Here is a 24,786-nt window from a genome sequence, read left to right as displayed (position 1 = left end):
TCCCAGTTCGGGGCATATACGTTTACCAAAACCACCGTCTCCCCCTGTAGTTTGCCACTCACCATCACGTATCTGCCCCCGTTATCCGCCACTATAGTCTTTGCCTCGAACATTACCCGCTTCCCCACTAATATAGCCACCCCCCTGTTTTTCGCATCTAGCCCCGAATGGAACACCTGCCCCACCCATCCTTTGCGTAGCCTAACCTGGTCTATCAGTTTCAGGTGCGTTTCCTGTAACATAACCACATCTGCCTTAAGTTTCTTAAGGTGTGCGAGTACCCGTGCCCTCTTTATCGGCCCGTTCAGCCTTCTCACGTTCCACGTGATCAGCCGGGTTGGGGGGGCTTCCTACCCCCCCCTTGTCGATTAGCCATCCCCTTTTTCCAGCTCCTCACCCAGTTTCCACGCAGCTGTATCTCCCCCAGGCGGTGCCCCCCCGCCCATCCCCTCCCATACCAGCTCCCCCCTCTCCCCAGCAGCAGCAACCCAGTAATTCCCCCCTCCCACCACCCCCCCCCCCCCCGCTAGATCCCCCGCTAGCGTAATTACTCCCCCATGTTGCTCCCAGAAGTCAGCAAACTCTGGCCGACCTCGGCTTCCCCCCGTGACCTCGGCTCGCACCGTGCGACGCCCCCTCCTTCCTGCTTCTCTATTCCCGCCATGATTATCATAGCGCGGGAACCAAGCCCGCGCTTCTCCCTTGGCCCCGCCCCCAATGGCCAACGCCCCATCTCCTCCACCTCCCCATCTCCCCCCATCACCACCTGTGGAAGAGAGAAAAGTTACCACATCGCAGGATTAGTAGATAAAACTCCTCTTTCCCCCCTTTTTAACCCCCCTCTTCGCCCCCCACATTCGCCCCACCACTTTGTTCAAACGTTCTTTTTAATAACCCGCTCATTCCAGTTTTTCTTCCACAATAAAAGTCCACGATTCATCCGCCGTCTCAAAGTAGTGGTGCCTCCCTCGATATGTGACCCACAGTCTTGCCGGTTGCAGCATTCCAAATTTTATCTTCTTTTTATGAAGCACCGCCTTGGCCCGATTAAAGCTCGCCCTCCTTCTCGCCACCTCCGCACTCCAGTCTTGATAAACGCGGATCACCGCGTTCTCCCATTTACTGCTCCGAGTTTTCTTTGCCCATCTAAGGACCATTTCTCTATCCTTAAAACGGAGGAATCTCACCACTATGGCTCTGGGAATTTCTCCTGCTCTCGGTCCTCGCGCCATCACTCGGTATGCTCCCTCCACCTCCAACGGACCCGCCGGGGCCTCCGCTCCCATTAACGAGTGCAGCATCGTGCTCACATATGCCCCGACGTCCGCTCCCTCCGCACCTTCAGGAAGACCAAGAATCCTCAGGTTGTTCCTCCTTGTGTTGTTCTCCAGTGCCTCCAACCTTTCCACACATCGTTTCTGATGTGCCTCATGCGTCTCCGTCTTCACCACCAGGCCCTGTATGTCGTCCTCATTCTCGGCTGCCTTTGCCTTCACGACCCGAAGCTCCCGCTCCTGGGTCTTTTGTTCCTCCTTTAGCCCTTCGATTGCCTGTAGTATCGGGGCCAACAGCTCTTTCTTCATTTCCTTTTTGAGCTCTTCCACACAGCATTTCAAGAACTCTTGTTGTTCAGGGCCCCATGTTAAACTGCCACCTTCCGACGCCATCTTGGTTTTTGCTTGCCTTCCTTGCCACTGTTCTAAAGGATCCACTGCAATCCGGCCACTTTCTCCTCCTTTTTTCATCCGTATCCAGGGGGGATTCCCTTCTGGTTTACCGCACAGTGTTTTTAGCCGTCAAAATTGCCGTTGGGGCTCCTATCAAGAGCCCAAAAGTCCGTTTCACCGGGAGCTGCCGAAACGTGCGACTCAGCTGGTCATCGCCGCACCCGGAAGTCCAGAGGTAGGTTCTTTACGCAAAGAGTGGTGAGGCCGTGGAATGCCCTACCTGCAACAGTAGTGAACTCGCCAACATTGAGGGCATTTAAAAGTTTATTGGATAAGCATATGGATGATAAGGGCATAGTGTAGGTTAGATGGCTTTTGTTTCGGTGCAACATCGTGGGCCGAAGGGCCTGTACTGCGCTGTATCGTTCTATGTTCTATATATTCTGAAAAGCTAACTAATTTAATCTCAAATCATGGATTCGAAGACATGCTAGCCCCTTTGGATTGAACGATTGTGGTCAGAATCTCTGCGATCTCAATTAGATTTTCCAACAGCCTCAGGTTCATGCCATCTGAATCCAATATTTATCCGCTCGAGTTACTTTAACACTTTCAGAAATAAATCATTTTCTAGCTATCTTTAACACTGTTTGCTCATGCTTTTCTGCATAAGATTTCAATGGAAAACAGGCTGCAGATTCATTGTGTTCATATTCAGGGCTGCCAAAAAGTTAAATTTTACTCCCATTGTCTCCTAAAAAATATATAAGGATGGAGGGAATATTTTTTGAGAAAGGCATGAATGGAAATGTGGATTGAATTAACGTCCTGAAGTTTTGATACTCGACCTTTGGGTACCACTGCGTACCTATCGAAAACTTACAAGAGAGTTTGGTAAACAACAGAGCAACTATACATGGTCTGTGAAAAACACCTTTTTCTCCTTTGCCTTTTGAATATAGTAACCGCAATACCTTAGATCACAGTTTTCATTAATTTTACCTATTTCTGTTGAGTGAAGGCTTTTAAACAGGTGTTCTTTAACTGTAAATAGTAGTGATAGAACCTCAACATTACAATTCCAGGAAATTGGGATCTTAAAAAGTTTTGTTAGGCAAAATAGTATTCCATTGGTGTTCAATTTTTCCTGTAGTATACAGAATAATTCATGAGTAAAGTACATACTCAAAAAACAATTTAAGTGTATAATTAAGGCAGCACGGTACCACAAGTGGATAGCACTGTGGTTTCAAAGCGCCAGGGTCCCAGGTTCGATTCCCCACTGGGTCACTGTCTGTGCGGACTCTGCACGTTCTCCCCGTGTCTGCGTAGGTTTCCTCCGGGTGCTCCGGTTTCCTCCCACAGTCTAAAGACCTGCAGGTTAGGTGGATTGGACATGATAAATTGCCCTGAGCGACAAAAAGGGTTAGGAGGGGTTATTGGGTTACGGGGACAGGATGGAAGTGAGGGCTTAAGTGCAGACTCGATGGGCCGAATGGCCTACTTCTTCACTGTATGTTCTGTTTACACTTAATCCAAAAGGTTATCATAATAAAACCATAGAACATAATACAGTACCTGAAGAGAGCAGTCTTCCAATGAAGCACATCATATTGTGGTTACTATTGGAACAGTTGCCTCTAAAGAAGCTTAGTATCCAAAACCTATTGAAGTAACGAGTGAAGCCAAGAATAATATAACTCTGAAAATATCCCAAATGGGAGCAAAGGTTCTATCAATAACGATTAGATTTACAAATGCTCTAGCTCTACATCAACTAGTTACAAGGATCGCTTGCCCTTGGCAGATCTACACAATATTACACAATCAAATTCATAAATGAATAACTTTAAAATGAGTAAACTATGTAAAAGCTTCTTGGTCACATTTTTAACAGAACTGCCAAAGCAGAAAAATACAATAAAAGCAAACGGACATGCTCCAGAATACTGATGCAAAGACATTCTATATTGTGTCTGCTGCTGCTCCTGGTACCTCCTTACATTCGCTATATTGATCTAAGATTGATCTCTGGCTTAATGTCCACGTCAAGTATTCACCATTTTTCACCTCCTCCCTAAACTTTCTATTTGTGTAATGAACATTTCAACAGTACCAGAGATTTTACCAGCATTACTACACACACAAATTAGTCATGAAAGTGGGTGACAATAACATTCTCTGGGTATTATGCATGCTGAAAGTTGGCGCTGTGATTGACATGTTATAGGGCCCACTGAGTATCGTGAGGTTTAACTAATCTCATGCAGTTCAAAGATTAGTGAACTATATATCTCAATTTTCATGTTGCTCCAAATCAGGCCCAGGAGTTAGCATAATGCCTATGCTTAAAGTGCTCAACCACGGATTCCCAGTGGCAGCATGTAGGTGGAGTTTGCAAGTTAGGTAGCTCCTGCTAGAGTCTCTGGCATTTGGACTTTTATGCCCAGTGTCACGGGTAGTTTGTGAATGAGTTTGTGTGGGAAGTCATAAGGAAGACGAGGAAGATTGAAGCCCCAGAGGAAGGATGCTGAAAAGAAGAGGGCGAGCGAAGGTCCACCATTGAGAGAGGCGAAGTCCTGCAGGAAGAAAGATGGCAGGGACTGGGCCAACGGGTGGGGCCGCTCCTCACACGGTGGAAACTCTGACCGAGGTGATGTCGATGGAGTTTGACAGGCTGTTTGCCAAGCATATGGAGGTGCTTCGGAGGGAGATGATGGCTGCGATGAAAAAATGGACGGAGGAGACAATTGCCCCGGTAAAGGCGTCAGTGATGAAAATGTCGGTGGAGTTGCGAGAGCAGGTAGAGAGTGGAGTGGAGGAGGCACAGCGACTAGTTCACCTCTATTGGTGAGGAGCTGCGGAGGGTGGCGGAGATCGACAAAGGGTTCAGAGCCAAAGTGGAGGACCTGGAGAACAGTTCGAAGAAGCCAGAGTACTTTGCAAAGTTTTCACATTCTCCCCGTGTCTGCATGGGTCTCACCCTAACAACCCAAAGATGTGTGGGGTAGGTGGATTGGCCGCACTAAAATTGCCCCTTAATAGAAAAAAATACATAATTTTTTAAATCATACTCGTTAGCAAGCAATCTCCAAAGAAGATGATGAAATCCTTAAAACCACCGTTGTTGCCCTAACATTTTGTACTGTAAGTATCTCATCTTGCTCCTAGGCAGCCTTTTAACGCACGAGTATTGACTTTGCTAACATTAGTCTTTAACCATTCCCACTTTCAAACTTGTGTTAATTAGAAATAGGAGCAAGAGGTTTAAGCTAGCACAGGACAGGGTCCATGTCAGTTCTTTGTTAGAGCGATTCAATTAATCGTAAACCCCACGATTTCAAGTGACCTGCAAATTTTCACTTCAAGTATTTATCCAATTTCCTTTTGAAAGTTATGACTGATTCTACTTCCACTATCCTTCTGGCAGTGGGATCCAGATCATAACCTACTGCCACCACCGGTTCTTGTGCCAATCATCTTAAATTTGTACCCTCTGGTTACAGACATTTCTGCCACTGAAAACAGTTTATCCTTATTTATATATCAAAACCATTCGTGATTTTGAACACCTCTATCAAATCTCCTGTTAACCTTCTTTGTTTTAAGAACACAGTTTCTTTAGTCTCTTCACATAACTTCAGTCCGTCATGCACAGTATCATTCTATCAAATCTCTTCTGCACCCTAAGGTATTGACATCCTAAAGCATGGGGCCCAGAACTGAACAAAATACTCCCAACTTTAAGAGTTAATTTCTATCTGAAGTCTAGTCTTTCTTTAAGTTAGCAATTAACTAAAAGTTACTCTTTGGGTTGGAAGACCTTGGGCGGGATTGTCCGACCCCCCGCCAGGTCGGAGAATCGCCGGGGGGGGGGGGCGGCGTGAATCCCACACCGCCGCTCCAACGGCGGCTGTTGAATTCTCCGGTGCCGGTTTTCGGGCAGAGGATCGTACCGCGCCGGTTGGGGGCCGTTGGCAGCGGCCCCCCGGCAATTCTCTGGGCCCCGATGGGCCGAGCGGCCGCCCGTTTTCGGCCAGTCCCGCCGGCGTGAAATGAACATGGTCCATCCCGGCGGGAACTGGCTTGGAGGGTGGTTAGCGGAGTCCTCAGGGGGGGGGGGGGGGAGATCCGGCTCGGGGGGGGGGGGGGCCACGGTGGCCTGGCCCGCGATCGGGGCACACCGATCTGTGGGCGGGCCTGTGCCGTGGGGGCACTCTTTCCCTCTGCGCCAGCCTCTGTAAGGCTCCGGCATGGCCAGCGCGGAGAAGAAACCCCATGCGCATGCGCAGGAAACACAATGGCGGTTTTGCACATGAGCCAGAACACGATGGCAGTCCTGCGCATGCGCCAACTCGCGGCGGTTGGCACAGCACCAATCCCTCCAGCGCCGGCCTAGCCCCCGGAAGTGCGGAGGATTCTGCAACTTTGTTCTCGGGGGTGTGTTTGCTAGTGCAGTTGGGGAGGGTTTAAACTAACGTGCCAGGGGGATGGGAACCGATGTAGGAAGTCAGTGGGGACAGAAACAAAAGGCAGGAAGGGAGAGTGTGTAAAGCATGACCAGAGAAAGCAGGGCAGAGAGCAAGGAAGGTCTACATTAAACTGCATTTATTTCAATGCAAGGGGCCTGACGGGCAAAGCGGATGAACTCAGGGCATGGACGGGCACATGGGACTGGGATATTATAGCTATGACTGAAACATGGCTAAGGAAGGGGCAGGACTGGCAGCTCAATGTTCCGGGGTACAGATGCTAGAGAAAGGATAGAACAGGAGGTAAGAGAGGAGGGGGAGTGGCGTTTTTGATTAGGGAGAACATCACGGCAGTACTTAGAGGGAATATATCCGAGGGTTCGCCCACTGAGTCTATATGGGTGGAACTGAAAAATAAGAAGGGAGAGATCACCTTGGTAGGACTGTACTACAGGCCCCCAAATAGTCAGCGGGAAATTGAGGAGCAAATATGTAAGGAGATTACAGATAGCTGCAAGAATAATAGGGTGGTAGTAGTAGGGGACTTTAACTTTCCCAACATTGACTGGGACAGCCATAGCATTCGGGGCTTGGATGGAGGGAAATTTGTTGAGTGTATTCAGGAGGAATTTCTCATTCAGTATGTGGATGGACCAACTAGAGAGGGGGCAAAACTTGACCTCGTCTTGGGAAATAAGGAATGGCAAGTGACAGAAGTGCTAGTGAGGGATCACTTTGGGACAAGTGACCATAACTCCATTAGTTTTAAGATAGCTATGGAGAATGATAGGTCTGGCCCAAGAGTTAAAATTCTTAATTGGGGCAAGGCCAATTTTGATGGTATTAGACAGGAACTTGCAGAGGTAGATTGGGGAAGATTGTTGGCAGGCAAAGGGACAGCTGGTAAATGGGAGGCTTTTAAAAATGTGTTAACCAGGGTGCAGGGTAAGCACATTCCCTTTAGAGTGAAGGGCAAGGCTGGTAGAAGTAGGGAACCCTGGATGATTCGAGATATTGAGACTCTGGTCAAAAAGAAGGAGGCATATGACGTACATAAGCAACTGGGATCAAGTGGATCCCTTGAAGAGTATAGAGATTGTCGAAATAGAGTTAAGACGGAAATCAGAAGGGCAAAAAGGGGACATGAAATTGCTTTGGCAAATAATGCAAGGGAGAATCCAAAGAGATTCTACAGATACATAAAGGGGAAAAGAGTAACTAGGGACAGAGTAGGGCCTCTTAAGGATCAACAAGGACATCTATGTGCAGAGCCACAAGAGTTGGGTGAGATCCTGAATGAATATTTCTCATCGGTATTCACGGTGGAGAAAGGCATGGATGTTAGGAAACTAAGGGAAATAAATAGTGATGTCTTGAGAAGTGTGCATATTACAGAGGAGGAGGTGCTGGAAGTCTTAAAGCGCATCAAGGTAGATAAATCCCCGGAACCTGATGAAATGTATCCCAGGATGTTGTGGGAGGCTAGGGAGGAAATTGCGGGTCCCCTAACAGAGATATTTGAATCATCGGCAGCCACAGGTGAGGTGCCTGAAGATTGGAGAGTGGCGAATGTTGTGCCCTTGTTTAAGAAGGGCAGCAGGGAAAAGCCTGGGAACTACAGACCGGTGAGCCTAACGTCTGTAGTAGGTAAGTTGCTAGAAGGTATTCTGAGAGACAGGATCTACAAGCATTTAGAGAGGCAAGGACTGATTCGGGGCAGTCAGCATGGCTTTGTGCGTGGAAAATCATGTCTCACAAATCTGATTGAGTTTTTTGAGGGGGTGACCAAGAAGGTAGATGAGGGCAGTGCAGTAGACGTTGTCTACATGGACTTTAGCAAAGCCTTTGACAAGGTACCGCATGGTAGGTTGTTGCAGAAGGTTAAAGCTCACGGGATCCAGGGTGAGGTTGCCAATTGGATTCAAAATTGGCTGGACGACAGAAGGCAGAGGGTGGTTGTAGAGGGTTGTTTTTCAAACTGGAGGCCTGTGACCAGTGGTGTGCCTCAGGGATCGGTGCTGGGTCCACTGTTATTTGTGATTTATATTAATGATTTGGATGAGAATTTAGGAGGCATGGTTAGTAAGTTTGCAGATGATACCAAGATTGGTGGCACAGTGGATAGTGAAGAAGGTTATCTAGGATTGCAACGGGATCTTGATCAATTAGGCCAGTGGGCCGACGAATGGCAGATGGAGTTTAATTTAGATAAATGTGAGGTGATGCATTTTGGCAGATCGAATCAGGCCAGGACCTACTCAGTTAATGGTATGGCATTGGGGAGAGTTATAGAACAAAGAGATCTAGGAGCACAGGTTCATAGCTCCTTGAAGGTGGAGTCGCAGGTGGACAGGGTGGTGAAGAAGGCATTCGGCATGCTTGGTTTCATTGGTCAGAACATTGAATACAGGAGTTGGGACGTCTTGTTGAAGTTGTACAAGACATTGGTACGGCCACACTTGGAATACTGTGTGCAGTTCTGGTCACCCTATTATAGAAAGGATATTATTAAACTGGAAAGAGTGCAGAAAAGATTTACTAGGATGTTGCCAGGACTTGATGGTTTGAGTTATAAGGAGAGGCTGGATAGACTGGGACTTTTTTCCTTGGAGCGTAGGAGGCTTAGGGGTGATCTTATAGAGGTCTATAAAATAATGAGGGGCATAGATAAGGTAGATAGTCAACATCTTTTCCCAAAGGTAGGGGAGTCTAAAACTAGAGGGCATAGGTTTAAGGTGAGAGGGGAGAGATTCAGAAGGGCCCAGTGGGGCAATTTCTTCACTCAGAGGGTAGTGAGTGTCTGGAATGGACTGCCAGAGGTAGTAGTAGAGGCGGGTACAATTGTGTCTTTTAAAAAGCATTTAGATAGTTACATGGGTAAGATGGGTATAGAGGGTTATGGGCCAAGTGCGGGCAACTGGGACTAGCTTAATGGTAAAAACTGGGCGGCATGGACTGGTTGGGCCGAAGGGCCTGTTTCCATGCTGTAAACTTCTATGATTCTATGAACTTCCGAGCGGCCTGACGCCGGAGTGGTTCGCGCTACTCTTGGTGCAGGTATGGGCCACCCCACCCCTTGAGTTTTACTTTTAGCTTTAAAACACTGCTGATGGAGTCTCTGTTTACAGCTGCAACTAATTATCATAGATTATCATAGAATTTACAGTGCAGAAGGAGGCCATTCGGCCCATCGAGTCTGCACCGGCTCTTGGAAAGAGCACCCTACCCAAGGTCAACACCGCCACCCTATCCCCATAACCCAGTAACCCCACCCAACACTAAGGGCAATTTTGGACACTAAGGGCAATTTATCATGACCAATCCACCTAACCTGCACATCTTTGGACTGTGGGAGGAAACCGGAGCACCCGGAGGAAACCCACACACACACGGGGAGGATGTGCAGACTCCGCACAGACAGTGACCCAAGCCGGAATCGAACCTGGGACCCTGGAGCTGTGAAGCAATTGTGCTATCCACAAGGCTACCGTGCTGCCCTCTTAGATTAGTTAATTAGATAACTGGCTGAGACAGGTTTCCAGAGGCCAGAGCTAAGATGAGCGTGAGGTCAGGTGTAATCCCTGGATCTGGTATATCTCTCTTATGGGAACCATTAATTGGATTCAATTTGAATTGGTTTTTGGAGCAGGCAAGGAGCTGGATTAGGGTTTGCCCCTGTCCACACTCTGAGCTCTGGCTTTGTAACTCTGATAAAGTAAATAAATAAATGCAGGCATTCTTAAAGTGCAGCTTGGTCTGCAGTAAGACAGAGGTTGTGGTCCATATTGGTTCCAAAGATGCAGTTAAGAAGAGGGATGAGGTCCTAAAAGCTGAATATAGGGGACCAGGAAATAAATTAAAAAGCAGGACCTCAAAAGTAGTAATCTTAGAATTACTCCCAGTGCCACATTCTTGCAAGTGCAAGAATAGATTAGACAAGAATAGGGACACAGGGTGCAGGAGAGAGGGACTTGGATGCCTGAGGCATTGGGACCGATTCTGGGGAAGATCGAAGCTGTACAAGCTAGGCTGGTTGTACCCCAGCAGGACCTCGATCAGTATCAGGTTTTTGCTAGTGCTATTGGAAACGGTTTATACTAGAGTGGCAGAAGAATGGGAGCCCGAGCAGGAAGACATAAGACAAGGAAACAAACAAAGAAATGTTTTAAAAGTAGAAAGCAAAAGTGCAAGGTAGAGGAAATAAAGGCTATGAGCATATAGGACCATAGTACAAAATGCCATATGTAAATATGTTAAAAAGTCTAAATGCACTGTATCTGAACGTACGCAGCATTCAGAAGAAGGTAGATGAATTAACAGCGCAAATTGGTATACATGGGTATGATATGATTGTGATTACGAAGACATGGCTGCACAGTGACCAAGGCTGGGAACTGAATATCTGAGGATACTCGATACAACAAGGGAAGACAGAAAGGGAAAAAAGGTGGCTTGGTGTGTTAGCTAACAATTAAATCAGTGCAATATTAAGAGAGCATATTGGTTCAGAAAATCTAGGTGTAGAATCAGGTCTGGGTGAAGCCGAGAAGCAACAAGCGACATAAAACATTAGCAGGAGCTGTGTATAGGCCTCCAAACAGTAATGGTAAGGTAGGGAGTGGCATTAAACAGGAAATTTGGGATGCATGTAACAAATATGCTATAATAATCATGAGGGACTTTAATCTATATAGATTGGGCAAATCAAATTAGCAACAATACTGTGCCAGATGAATTCCTGGAGTATGAAGAAGACATTTTTTGACCAGTATGTTGAGGAACAAACTAAGGAATATGCTAACCCAGATTTGGTATTATGCAATGAGAAGGGGTTAATCAATAATCTTGTGCAGGGTTCTTAAAGGAATAGTGACCATAACATTAGAATTCTTTATTAGGTTGGAAAGGTACATCCAACCCAAAACCATAATCCTAAATCTAAACAAAGGAAACCTCCAAAGTATGAGGTGTGAATTGGCTAAGATAGATTGAGAAACTTCATTAAAAGGCATGGCGGCAGTGGCTATTATTTAAGGAATGAATGTATGCATTGCAACAGTTATATATTCTTTTCTGGCACAAAAATACAACAAGAAAAGCGGCTCAACCATGGCATACAAAAGAAATTAAGGAGAGTGTTAGATCTAAAGAGGAGTTATAAAAAGTTACTTCTCCAGCTTCCACCCTAAACACATTAAAGAAGCCATCCCCTATGGACAAGCGCTCCGTATACACAGGATCTGCTCAGACGAGGAGGAGCGTAACAGACATCTACAGACGTTGAAAGATGCCCTCGTACGAACGGGATATGGCACTCGACTCATCGATCGACAGTTCCAACGTGCCACAGCGAAAAACCGGACCAACCTCCTCAGAAGGCAAACATGGGACACAACCGACAGAATACCCTTCGTCGTCCAGTACTTCCCCGGAGCGGAGAATCTACGTCATCTTCTTCACAGCCTTCAACACGTCATTGATGACGATGAACATCTTGCCAAGGTCATCCCACAACCCCACTACTTGCCTTCAAACAACCGCGCAACCTCAAACGAACCATTGTTTGCAGCAAACTACCCAGTCTTCAGAACAGTGACCACGACACCACACAACCCTGTCATGGTAATCTCTGCAAGACGTGCCAGATCATCGACATGGATACCACTATTACACGTGAGAACACCACCCACCAGGTACGTGGTACATACTCGTGCGACTCGGCCAACGTTGTCTACCTCATACGCTGCAGGAAAGGATGTCCCGAAGCGTGGTACATTGGCGAGACCATGCAGACGCTGCGACAACGAATGAACGGACATCGCGCAACAATCACCAGGCAGGAATGTTCCCTTCCAGTCGGGGAACACTTCAGCAGTCAAGGGCATTCAGCCTCTGATCTCCGGGTAAGCGTTCTCCAAGGCGGCCTCCAGGACCCGCGACAACGCAGAATCGCCGAGCAGAAACTTATAGCCAAGTTCCGCACACATGAGTGCGGCCTCAACCGGGACCTGGGATTCATGTCACATTACATTCATCCCCCACCATCTGGCCTGCGAAATCCTACCAACTGTCCTGGCTTGAGACAATTCACACCTCTTTAACCTGGGGTTACCCCATCTCTGGATCTGTAAAGATTTAATCAGCTGCTAATGCTCGCATTCCTAGCATTGTTTGGCATCTTTGAATTTGTCTATTTATGTGTTTCTGGAACAGACCTCTTCATTCACCTGAGGAAGGAGCAGCGCTCCGAAAGCTAGTGACATCGAAACAAACCTGTTGGACTTTAACCTGGTGTTGTAAGACTTCGTACTTATAAAAAGTTGCAAGCCAACAAAGGAGGTTGATTAAGAGGGGAAAATATATTACGAGAGTAAACTTGCAGGTAACGTAAAAGCGGACTTTAAAAGCTCCTAGTAAGTATTTTAAAAGATTAATGAAAACAAATGTCCCTCAGTCTGAAGCAGGAGAATTTATAATACAGAACAAGGAAATGACAGAGCAATTAAACAACTACTTTAGTTCTGTTTTTATGGAGGAAGACACAAATAACTTCCCAGAAATGCTAAGGAATGAAGATTCCAGTGAGAAGGAGGAATTGAAGGAAATTAGTATTACTAAAAAAAATAGTGCTGGAGAAATTAATGGGATTGAAAGCTGTTAAATATCCCGAACCTGATGATCTACATCCAGGATGCTAAAGGTGGCCACAGAAATAGTGCATCTTCCAAAATTCTGTAGATTTTGGAACAGTCTTGGCAGATTGGAGGGTGGCAAATGTAACCCGACTATTTAAAAAAGGGAAAGGGTTAAACAGACTAGTTAGCCTAGCATCAGCAGTAGGGAAAATGTTAGAGTCTATTATAAAGGATGCAATACCAGGATACTTGGATTGGATTTATTTATTGTCACGTGTATCGAGGTACAATGAAAAGTATTTTTCTGCGAGAAGCTCAACAGATCATTAAGTGCATGGGAAGAAAAGGGAATGAAAGAAAATACATAATAGGGCAACACAAGGTATACAATGTAACTACACAAGTACCGGCATCGGATGAAGCATACAGGGTGTAGTTGTTAATGAGGTCAGTCCATAAGAGGGTCATTTAGGAGTCTGGTAACAGCAGGGAAGAAGCTGTTTTTGAGTTTCTTTGTGCGTGTTCTCAGACTTCTGTATCTCCAGAGAACACGCACGAACAGACTCAAAAACAGCTTCTTCCCCGCTGTTACTCGGATACTTAGAAAATATCAGATTAGACAAAGTCAACATGGAATTACGAAAGGGAAATAATGTTTGACAAATCACTGGAGTGTTTAACTAATAAAATAGAGAAAAGTGAACCAGTGGATATGGTGGGCTGGTTTCTCCTCGGTCGGGATTCTCCATTATGCTGGCAGCACACCCACGCCCAGGGATTTTCCGACGGCGTGGGGCTGCCCACAATGGGAAACTCCATTGACCAGCTGGCACAACGGAGAAACCCGCCCCGTGAATTTCAATTTTCAGAAAGTTTTTGACTGAGTCCCACTTAGGAGCTTAGTGTGCATGGATTGAGAACTGGTTAGCAGACAGGAAACAAGAGAAGGAATAAATGGGTCCTTTTGAAGTAGCAGGCAGTGACTAGTGGGGTCTAGCATATAATCAATGCTTGGGGCCCCAGCTATCCACAATATACATTTGGATGAGGGAACCAAAAGTAATATTTCCAAGTTTGCTGATGACACGAAACTTGGTGGGAACGTGAGTGTTAAGGAGGATGTTAAGAGGCTTCAAGTTGAGTGAATGGGCAAATAAATGGCCGATGCAGTACAATGTGAATAAATGCAAAGTTATCCACTTCAGACGGAGAAACACAATGGCAAATAAGAAATGTTAATTTACAAAGGGACTTTTTTTTATATTCGTTCATGGGATGTGGGTGTTGATGGCTAGGCTAGCAATTATTGCCCAATTATTCCTTAATTGCCCTTGTTCAGGTGGCATTTAAGAGTCAACCACATTGCTGTGGGTCTGAAGACACGTGTAGGCCAGACCAGGTAAGGACAGCAGGTTTCCTTCCCTAAAAGACATTAGTGAACCAGGTGGGTTTACAACTATCGGCGATGGTTTCATGGTTATCATGAGACTTTTAATTCCAGATTTTTACTCACTTCAAATCTCACCATCTGCCAAGGTAGGACTCAAACCCGAGTCCCCAGTGCATTACCCTGGGTCTCTGGATTACTAATCCAGTGACAATACTACTGCACCACAGTCTTCTCATCTGGGTGTCCACGTACACCAGTCACTGAAAGCCAACATGCAGTTAGGACGGTAAATGGTATGCTGACATTCATTGGAAAGGAATGTGTGATCAGAAGCAAGGATGTCCTGGCACAGCTGTATAGGGTCTTGGTGAGACTACACCTGGAGTACTGTGTGCAGTTTTGGTCTCATTACCTAAAAAAGGATAGATTTGCCAAAGAGAGGGTAAAGCTAAAGTTCAGCGCACTGATTCCTGGGATAGCAGGATTGTCGGAAAAGGATAGATTTGGTCAACTGGGCCTGTATATACTGGAATTTAGAAGAATGAGAGGGGATCAAATTGAAATGCATACAATTCTGACTGGCTGGATTCAGCGATGTTGTTTCCTCTGGCTGGGGTGGTCTAGAACAAGAGGTCACAGTTTCAAGATACAGCGTAGGCCATTTAGGACCGAGCTGAAAATAAACTTCTTCACTCTGAGGGTGATGAACCTGTCGAATTCTTTACCACAGAAGGCCATGGAGGCCAAGTTACTGAATATATTTAAGCAGGAAGTAGATTTCTAGACTCTAAAGTTCTCAAGGGGTAAAGGGAGAGCACTGGGGAATGGTGTTGAGATACAGGTTCAGCCAAGATCATACTGAATGGCAGAGCACGCTCAAAGGGTTAAATGGTCTACTCCCAGCTCCTATTTTCTATGTTTAGAACTGAGGTCTGACCAATTTTATAAAGGTGTAACTTCCTTACACTTGTATTCTATTCTTCTATAAAGCAAAAGATCCCTTATGTATTTTTAAAAATAACCTTCAAATTTGATTTGTGTACATATGTTCCCAGGTCTTTCTGCACCACCTTTAAAACTGTACCATAGTTTTTATTGCTTTGCCTCCTTTATCCTATCAAAATATGTCACTTCATAGTTCTCTATGCTAATTTGTTCTACCATGGATCTGTCCATTTTGTCTGTCTCTGTCCTCCTGAAGTCTAGCTTCCTATTATTAAACCTCCCCAGCTAGGTTGGTAAACAACCATGTCGTTTCTTGGAGGGAGGCCACATGGATGCTCCAATTATCCTGGGATGGTTTCCACATCTTTTGTTTCTCTTTCTCTCTTTACCCCTCTCTCTTAGACCCATCAGTTTTATTGAGGTGTTAGCATTCCCCGCTAAGGTAGAGCATTGTGTGTTCAAGTCACATTTCTAGAATTACACCATATGGTGGTACTGAAGGACTCTTGCATTGTCGGAGGTCTTTGGGTGAGGTTTTAAACTGAGGCCTTGTCTGCCTATCCTAGTAGTTGAGGTGGATTCAATGCCATTATGTTAGGAAGAACAGTGAGTATTCCCTGAACTTTGACCAACATTCCTCCTTTAGACAATACCACGAAAAACAGATTAACATGTTATTTACCTTATTGTTATTTGTGAGCCTGATCGAGTTCTTTGATTTGAGTTGATTGAAATGGACAATATTATGTAGAACATACAAATTTTAGAAGGATATTTTTGACAAACTGCAACTCAAGAGACTGTTTCTGGAAGAGTCAGGGTAGAAATTTAAAGAACTTGTTGGAAGGGAGGGAACAGATTCGGAGTTATGAGCAGTTTTGAAATGGGGTGCAATAAACCTGGGGTTCTGTTTTGAGCCTTCTTCAGTTCAGTGTATATTTTGGATTTTGATTTAACTGGAGTTGCCATAAATGGACAGAAATATGCAAAGAATTGGCAGGAGTAACCCATAGAATTAGTCTCTGAAAATACACTATTCATTTACTTCACCATCAAAAGAGCGAAAACTGAAGCAAGGGAAAGGAAATGGCGAGCTCCGAACCCGTTGTTTTGCTGAGGGAAGTTAGGAATGTTAGTGCTGCCCTGGAGCTGTGAGATTGTTTGAATATAGTACTACTGTAAGCAAATGTATAGAAATCTGCAGCTTGATGGGCTACAGCTGTATAGGCCCTGATAAGCAGTGAAAACAGATTTAATCGTAATTTTCTAAATGGAATTGGATAATACTTGGGAGGTAAAAATTAGAAGGATGTGTTAAAAGAGCTGGGGATGGAACTAATTGAATTGTTCTTCAAAAGATCTGAAGATTAACTAAATGGCCCCTTTATGTATCATGGTATTCTACAGTTCTCTTCCAGTGGAGACCGAGGGAGCTCCTGGTGTGAATTCTCCACTGCTTCTTCTGCAGCACTCAAAAGGTATTTCTGAAGAATTTTCAGAAATGGCAGTAATGAAAACAAAGTACAAATCCATTGACCACAACATAAGCGTGTGCTAGTTAAAACAACCCCCACATCTTGATAGGATTGTTCCTCAGCACCAGCAACAAGAAAAAAATAATAACAAATGTACCCAACTGCATAGTATCGAGGATCCCAACATTTAGAACAGAGTTTCTCAAAGTGTGAGTCACGGCTCGTGGATAGATTGGCCGCAGTGGTCCTGATTGTGGGAGAAGCGCCCAATGGTCACTACCAAAATTTTTATTGAGAATGGCGGCTGCTGCCACCTTTTAAATGAGGCTGTGTATTATCTTCCAGCCAGAAGCACAGGTGTGAAAAGGTCACACGCACTGTACGTAGACTTGTTGTCAAGCGCCCTCTATACATGCTTTAGGCGTTAAATCACAGGGGAGAGTTTTTTCCATTTTCTAGTTGCTAGTAAGCAAGGCAAAAGGGCTGTGAAGATTAATTGTTTTCTTCCCAAGTTAGAGACGGGCAGAGACACAAATAGGCAGTGTACCTGCTGGACAGGATCTCACAACAGAATATGCTGCAGAGAGCTGCCCAGGAGAGTCAAAGGCAGGACAGAGTAGTGCTAGTGTTAGCTCGGGAGAGGGCTCCAAGGCCACTGGTTAACAGCCAAGAAAGAAGAAACATAACTTGGGAACAAAGCCAATGATGATGATGGTTTTGTCAATTGTGCCAATGCAAATAAGGATGCAAAGCCTGTGTTATAAATAGGGAAGTGCTGGCAAATGAGAGAATTTTCAGGTTAGAAGTGGAGGGTGAAAAATTCCTTTTGAGGTTGAGACCCCAGAGACAGTTATTAACTTACAGCCGACTTCAAGTAAAATGATTATGCTGCTGTTCTGTGATACAACATTAAAAACGTGCCAAAAGCCCATGAGGCTGTCAGTATTCTGAAGTAGCATCTCCCAAGCGTATCCAATGCTGAGTAAAACAAGCATTTTGTTGCTATTGCCCCTCACGACGACCTACATGTGAGAGGTTAGATTTTCCATCCTCTTTTTTTTTTTATTAAAAAATAATTTTTATTAAGGTTTTCATAAAATATCAATAACAAAATGAAAAAGGAACCCAACAGGGTTAAGTACAAAACACAGTCTAGAAAAGCAACCCTCCATACCCTCCTCCCCTCTGTACATAAATAATAAATTAACATTAACACCCCGACTTAACACAACAGGTATATACACCCCCTCAGACCCTCCAGTGTAAGTAACAAAACAGGATTAAAGTAACCCCCCCCCCCGACCCGAGTTGCTGCTGCCATTGACCAATGTCTACCGTTCTGCCAGGAAGTCTAAGAACGGTTGCCACCGCCTAAAGAACCCTTGTACCGATCCTCTCAAGGCGAATTTCACCCTCTCCAACTTAGTAAACCCCGCCATATCGTTGATCCAGGATTCCACGCTTGGGGACCTCGCATCCTTCCATTGAAGAAGATTCCTTCGCCGGGCTACCAGGGACGCAAAGGCCAGAATACCGGCCTCTTTCGCCTCCTGCACTCCCGGTTCCTCTGCCACCCCAAATTTTGCGAGCCCCCAGCCCGGTTTGACGCTGGATCCTACCACCCTCGACACCGTCCTCGCTACGCCCTTCTAAAATTCCTCCAGCATTGGGCATGCCCAGAACATATAGGTGTGGTTTGCTGGGCTCCCTGAGCACCTAACACACCTGTCCTCACCCCCCAAAAAACCGGCTCATCCGTGTCCCGGTCATGTGTGCCCTGTGCAGCACCTTAAAACAGTATGAGGCTGAGCCTCGCGCACAAAGATGAAGAGTTCATCCTCCCTAGGGCATCTGCCCACGTCCCTTCCTCGATCTCCTCTCCCAACTCCTCCTCCCACATACCTTTCACCTCCACCACCGAGGCCACCTCCTCCTCCTGCATCACCTTGATAAGTTTCCGAGATCTCCCCGCCCCCCGCCCCCCCCCCCCGAGAGCACCCTGTCCTGTACTGTGTGTGGCAGTAGCCACGGGAATTCCACCACCTGTCGCCTGGCAAACGCCCTTACCTGTAAGTACCTGAAGGTGTTCCCCGGGGGGAGCCCGTACTTCTCCTCCAGCTCACCCAGGCTCGCGAACTTCCCGTCCACAAACAGGTCCCCCAACTTTCGTATCCCTGCCCTGTACCACCCCGAAAACCCTCCACCTGTTCTTCCTGGGGCGAACCGGTGGTTCCCCCGTAATGGGGTCCACGCCGAGGCCCCAACTTCCCCCCTGTGCCGCCTCCACTGCCCCCAGATTTTGAGGGCAGCCGCCACCACCGGGCTCATGGTATACCTCCTTGGAGGGAGCGGCAGCGGCGCCGTTGCCAGTGCCCCGAGACTCGTACCCACACAAGACGCCGTCTCCAGCCTCTTCCATGCAGCCCCCTCCCCCTCCATCACCCACTTGCGCACCATCGTCGCATTGCCGGCCCAGTAGTACCCACAGAGGTTGGGCAGCGCCAAACCCCCCTACCTCTACTCCGCTCCAGGAACACCCTTCTCACCTTCGGAGTCCCTCGTACCCACACAATCCCCATTATACTCCTGTTAACCCGCCTAAAAAAGGCCTTCGGGATAAACACGGGGAGGCACTGGAACAGGAACAAAAACCTTGGGAGCACCGTCATTTTGACTGACTGCACCCTACCCGCCAAGGACAGCGGCAACGCGTCCCACCTCTTGAACTCCTCCTCCATTTGCTCCACCAGCCTTGTGAAATTAAGCCTATGCAGGGCCCCCCAGCTCCTGGCCACCTGGACCCCCAAATACCTGAAGCTCCTCTCCGCCCTTTTTAGTGGGAGCTCGCCAATCCCCCTCTCCTGGTCTACTGGGTGAACCACGAATAGCTCGCTCTTCCCCATGTTGAGCTTGTACCCCGAAAAATCCCCGAATTCCCTAAGGATCCACATTAACTCCGGCATTCCCCCCACTGGGTCCGCCACATATAACAGCAAGTCGTCCGCATAAAGCGACATCCTATGCTCCTCCCCACCCCGCACCAACCCCTCGACTCCCTCAGTGCCATAGCCAGGGGTTCAATCGCCAGTGCGAAGAGCAGAGGGGACAGGGGACACCCCTGCCTCGTCCCTCGGTGCAACCAAAAGTACTCGGACCTCCTCCTGTTCATGGCCACACTTGCCATCGGGACCTCGTACAACAGCCTAACCCACCTGACAAACCCCTCCCCAAACCCAAACCTCTTCAGCACCTCCCACAGGTACCCCCACTCTACCCTATCGAAGGCTTTCTCAGCGTCCATCGCCACCACTATCCCCGCCTCCCCCTCCCTCGCCGGCATCATGATAATGTTCAAAAGCTTCCGCACATTCACGTTGAACTGCCTCCCTTTCACGAACCCCGTCTGGTCTTTGTGGATGATCTGCGGCACACAATCCTCAAGGCTAAGACCTTCGCCAGCACCTTGGCATCTATATTTAGCTACAAAATCGGTCTGTAAGACCCACACTGCAGGGGATCCTTGTCCCGCTTCAGGATCAAGGAGATCAGTGCCCAGGACATCGTCGGGGGCAAAGCCCCCCCCCCCTCCCTTGCCTCACTGAAGATCCTAACTAGCAATGGGCCCAGCAGGTCCATATATTTTTTATAGAATTCGACCGGGAAAGCGTCCGGCCCCGGTGTGTTCCCCGCCTGCATGCTTCCTATCCCTTTGGTCAGCTCCTCCAGTCCAATCGGGGCCCCCAATCCCGCTACCAGTCCCTCGTCCACCTTCGGGAACAATTGGTCCAGGAAGCGGCCCATCCCTCCCTCCTCCCGTGGGGGCTCGGATCGGTACAATTCCTCATAAAAGTCCCTGAAGACCCCATTGATGCCAACCCCACTCCGCACCACACTCCCTGCCCTCCCCCGATCTCCCTAACTGCGTCCCGCATCCGAAGCTGATGCGCCAGCATCCGGCTTGGCTTTTCCCCTTCGCCCACTGGGCCTTCCTCCACTGCACCTCCGCTTTCCTGGTGGTCACCAGGTCGAATTTGGCCTGGAGGCTGCGCCTCTTCCTCAACAATCCTTCCTCGGGCACCTCCGCATATCTCCTGTCTACCCTCACCATCTCCCCCACCAGCCTCTCCCTCTCTCCCCGCTCCCTCCTCTCCTTGTGGGCCCTAATGGAGATCAGCTCTCCCCTAACCACCGCCTTCAGCGCCTCCCATACCATCCCCACTCGGACCTCTCCGTTATCGTTGGCCTCCAGATACCTCTCTATACTTCCTCGGACCCGCTCGCTCACCTCCTCGTCCGCCAACAGCCCCACCTCCAAGCGCCACAACGGGCGCTGGTCCCTATCCTCCCCCAGCTCTAAATCCACCCAATGCGGGTTGTGGTCCGAAATGGCTATCGCCGAATACTCTACTCTCGCTATCAGCGTCCTGCTCAAAATAAAAAAAGTTGATTCGGGAATAAGCCTTATGGACATGTGAGAAGAATGAAAATTCCCTAGCCCCCGGCCTTGCAAATCTCCAAGGGTCCACCGCTCCCATCTGGTCCATAAACCCCTCAGCACTCTAGCCGCCGCCGGCTTCCTACCCGTCCTAGACCTGGAGCGATCCAGTGCCGGATCCAGCACCGTGTTAAAGTCCCCCCCCATTATCAGGCCCCCACTTCCAAGTCTGGGATCCGACCCAACATACGCCGCATAAAACCCGCATCGTCCCAATTCGGGGCATACACATTGACCAGTACCACCCTCTCTCCCTGCAACTTACCACTTACCATTACATACCTACCGTCGTTGTCTGCCACAATGCTCAACGCCTCGAATGACACCTTCTTTCGCACCAAGATCGCCACCCCTCGATTTTTGGCATCCAGGCCCGAATGAAACACCTGACCTACCCACCCTTTCCTCAATCTTACCTGTTCTGCCACCTTCAGGTGTCTCTCCTGGAGCATAACCACATCCACCTTCAGCCCCTTCAGGTGCGCAAACATGCGGGCCCACTTGACCGGCCCATTCAGTCCCCTTACATTCCAGGTTATCAGCCGGATCAGGGGGCTATCAGCCAGATCAGGGGGCTATCAGCCGGATCAGGGGGCTATCAGCCAGATCAGGGGGCTATCAGCCGGATCAGGGGTCTACCAGCCGGATCATGGGGGCTACCAGCCGGATCATGGGGGCTACCAGCCGGATCATGGGGGCTACCAGCCGGATCATGGGGGCTACCAGCCGGATCATGGGGGCTACCAGCCGGATCATGGGGGCTACCAGCCGGATCATGGGGGCTACCAGCCGGATCATGGGGGCTACCAGCCGGATCATGGGGGTTACCAGCCGGATCAGGGGGCTTCCAGCCGGATCAGGGGGCTATCAGCCGGATCAGGGGGCTATCAGCCGGATCAGGGGGCTACCCGCCCCCCTCCCCCGCCGACTAGCCATAACCCCTCCTCGGCCAGCCACGCACCCGCACCCCACACCCGGCCCGTTCCCCACGGCAGCAGACACCCGTCTCGACCCCCCCCCCAACTCGCTCCAGCTCCCCCTTGATCATAGCAGCAGCAACTCGATCCCCCCCCCCAAAACCGGCTAGGACCCATCCTAGCTGATTCACTCCCCCCATTGCACTTCCGCAAGTCAGCTGACTCCTGCTGACCCCGGCCACTCCCGCCTCTCCCTTGACTCCTCCCATTGTGTGCCACACCCTTCCGTTCCCGATCCACAGGCTCTCCCCCTCCCCTTCCATCCTAAGCGCGGGAAACAACCATCGCTTCCGCGCCCCGGCCCCACCCCCTCCAGTCTTCAGCGTGGGAAAAAGCCCGCGCTTTCCACCTACCCGGCCCCGCCACCTCTGACGCAGCTCCTTTTACAGGCCCAAGCTCCTCACCCCCAACTCGGGCCTCCCCCTTCCCCGCGGGGCCCCATCTCACCGCCGGCCATCCACCCCTGTTCCATTTGCTTACCCCCCTCCAAGAGCCCCACGACCAACCCAACAAGAACAGTGCCCAACCCGCCCTAACCACCCTCACCGACCAGAAAGAGAAAAACACAAAGAAAAAGAAACCAAGAGCAAAGGCCCCCCTCCAAAAAAATTACATATCAGCCGCAGTCCCCAAACGCCCATCTCGACCCTCAATCTGTGTCCAACGTCTCGGCCTGAACAAAGGCCCACACCTCCTCCGGAGACTCAAAATAATGGTGCCGGTCCTTGTAGGTGACCCACAGTCGCGCCGGCTGCAACATGCCAAACTTCACCCCCTTCCTGTGCAGCACCGCCTTCGCTCGATTGTATCCGGCCCTCCTCTTCGCCACCTCCGCACTCCAGTCCTGGTAAATTCGAACCTCCACGTTCTCCCACCTGCTGCTCCTCTCCTTCTTGGCCCAACTGAGCACACTCCCGATCAGCGAACCGATGAAACCGCAGCAGCACCATCCGCGGAGGCTCGTTAGCCTTGGGCCTCCTCGCCAGCACTCTATGGGCCCCTCCAGCTCCAAGGGCCCCTGGAAGGACCCCGTTCCCATCAGCGAGTTCAACATGGTAACCACATAGGCCCCCACGTCCGGCTCCTCCAGCCCCTCCGGGAGGCGCAGAATCCACAGATTCTTCCGCCTCGACCGATTCTCCATCTCCTCGAACCACTCCTGCCATTTATTGTGGAGCGCCTCGTGCGCCTCCACCTTTACTGCCAGGCCTAAGATCTCATCCTCGTTGTCGGTGATCTTTTGTCGGGCCTCGCGGATCGCCAACCCCTGGGCCGTCTGTGTCTCCAGCAGCTTATCAATAGAAGCCTTCATCGGCTCTAGCAGGTTCGCTTTAATCTCTCTGAAGCAGCACTAGATACCCTCCTGCTGCTCCTGCGCCCACCGCATCCACGCTGCCTGGTCTCCGCCCGCCGCCATTTTATTCTTCTTCCCTCGCACCTTCTTCGGGTCCGCCACCACCTTTTTAGTCGCCCCGCTCCAAGTAGAAGCCATATACTATCGGGGGAATTGTTATAATCTCTTTCCCACACCGGGAAACGTCGAAAAAGTGCCATTGGGGGCCCTGAAAACAGCCCAAAAGTCCATATTTGCGGGAGCCGCCGAATGTGCGACTTAGCTCCGCATAGGCGCAACTGGAAGTCTCAGATTTTCCATTCTCAAAGATGAAGACGGCACAAAGGTACTGTCTGAAGTCTGCACCTGATATGCGCATAGCCCTCTCCTCCTGTGAACCTGATCGGAGTGAGATCGTGAGGACCCAGCAGGCTCCCCTTCCGCAATAAAGGTAAGCGAATGTGGCAGAGGTCACGAAGGCCGGCCGGCGTGGGTCCCAAACATCAGCAGGTCTGGAGGAACTGTAAATGGCCAGACAGCTGTGCAAAAGGGAATAAAAACTGATCGGAAATTGATGAACACATCAAAAAAGTAACTGCTGTTCGAGGTCCTACAAACTGTTAACTGCTTAATAAAAGCAGTGATTACACTTCAAAAATAACGGCTTTGGCTGTAACTTTGGGGCTCTTTAGATTGATCTCGATGCAAGTTATGTATTTCTGGTATCTGGGGTGTTTTGATTCACTGCCTAATCAGACTGCGAACTAATCAATTCCATGCTGCACTCCAGGAAATGGAAAGCTGCTGACTGCGGTTGGGGGGGGGGGGGGGGAGGTGGAATTCCTTACCTGTTAATGGACGGGTAACACCAGGAAATGGACGGTTAACTTACTTAACAACAGGCTGGCGAAATTTACAACAACAAAAAAATGAAAAGTGAGAAGAAAACTAACTAAAAATATGTAAATCCCGGCCTTGTTTCAAATGTTGCTCGGTCAGACTGGCACAAAATTCCTGGACAGACAGTCCACTGCCACGGCGCTCGCGCATGCGCCGTGCGCGGTCGCTGGCTGGCGGTTTGAACCGAGGCCGCGTGCGCGGTCGCTGGCTGGCGGGAGGTTTAAACCGAGGTTAAACGGGCAATCGATCCCCAGCTGCCGCGCACAAATCGGCCCAACTGCTCTCCATGTCCGTGTTTGTGCCCCACAGGAACTTCCTTCTTCGTCTAATTCTGATCCACTCAGCCTCCGATTCATTTCTCACCGGTGCACTTATTCATCAAATGTGTCGGTGCTGCCTCATAACATTTGCAGGGCAGAAGGAGGCCATTCGGCCCATCAAGTGTGCAGCGGCCCTCACAAAGAGCACCCTACTGAAGCCCAGGTATCGACCCTATC

The 24,786-nt window shown here is 48.8% G+C and overlaps 1 protein-coding gene across 3 annotated transcripts in view; it reads right to left on the bottom strand.

Annotated features, from left to right (window-relative positions):
- LOC140387887 (peroxisomal succinyl-coenzyme A thioesterase-like) overlaps positions 1 to 24,446 on the bottom strand; it is a 118,760-nt gene extending 94,314 nt beyond the window's left edge. The window contains exons 1-2 of one of the 3 annotated variants that reach the window (XM_072471176.1): positions 24,238 to 24,400; positions 3,246 to 3,331 (exon numbers count right to left, since the gene is read on the bottom strand). In XM_072471176.1, the coding sequence (XP_072327277.1) occupies positions 3,246 to 3,279 (34 nt within the window). In that variant the 5' untranslated portion in view covers positions 3,280 to 3,331; positions 24,238 to 24,400. Of the gene's footprint in view, positions 1 to 3,245; positions 3,332 to 24,237 lie in introns of all 3 variants that reach the window. The other 2 variants (XM_072471174.1, XM_072471177.1) reach the window with 2 other exon arrangements.
- Between the last annotated feature and the right edge of the window lie 340 nt (positions 24,447 to 24,786).

This window comes from Scyliorhinus torazame, chromosome 13, assembly GCF_047496885.1.
Source record: "Scyliorhinus torazame isolate Kashiwa2021f chromosome 13, sScyTor2.1, whole genome shotgun sequence".
NCBI lineage: Eukaryota > Metazoa > Chordata > Chondrichthyes > Carcharhiniformes > Scyliorhinidae > Scyliorhinus > Scyliorhinus torazame.
The sequence above is the reverse complement of the archived record's forward strand: the minus strand, read 5'-3'. Positions and strand labels throughout refer to the sequence as shown.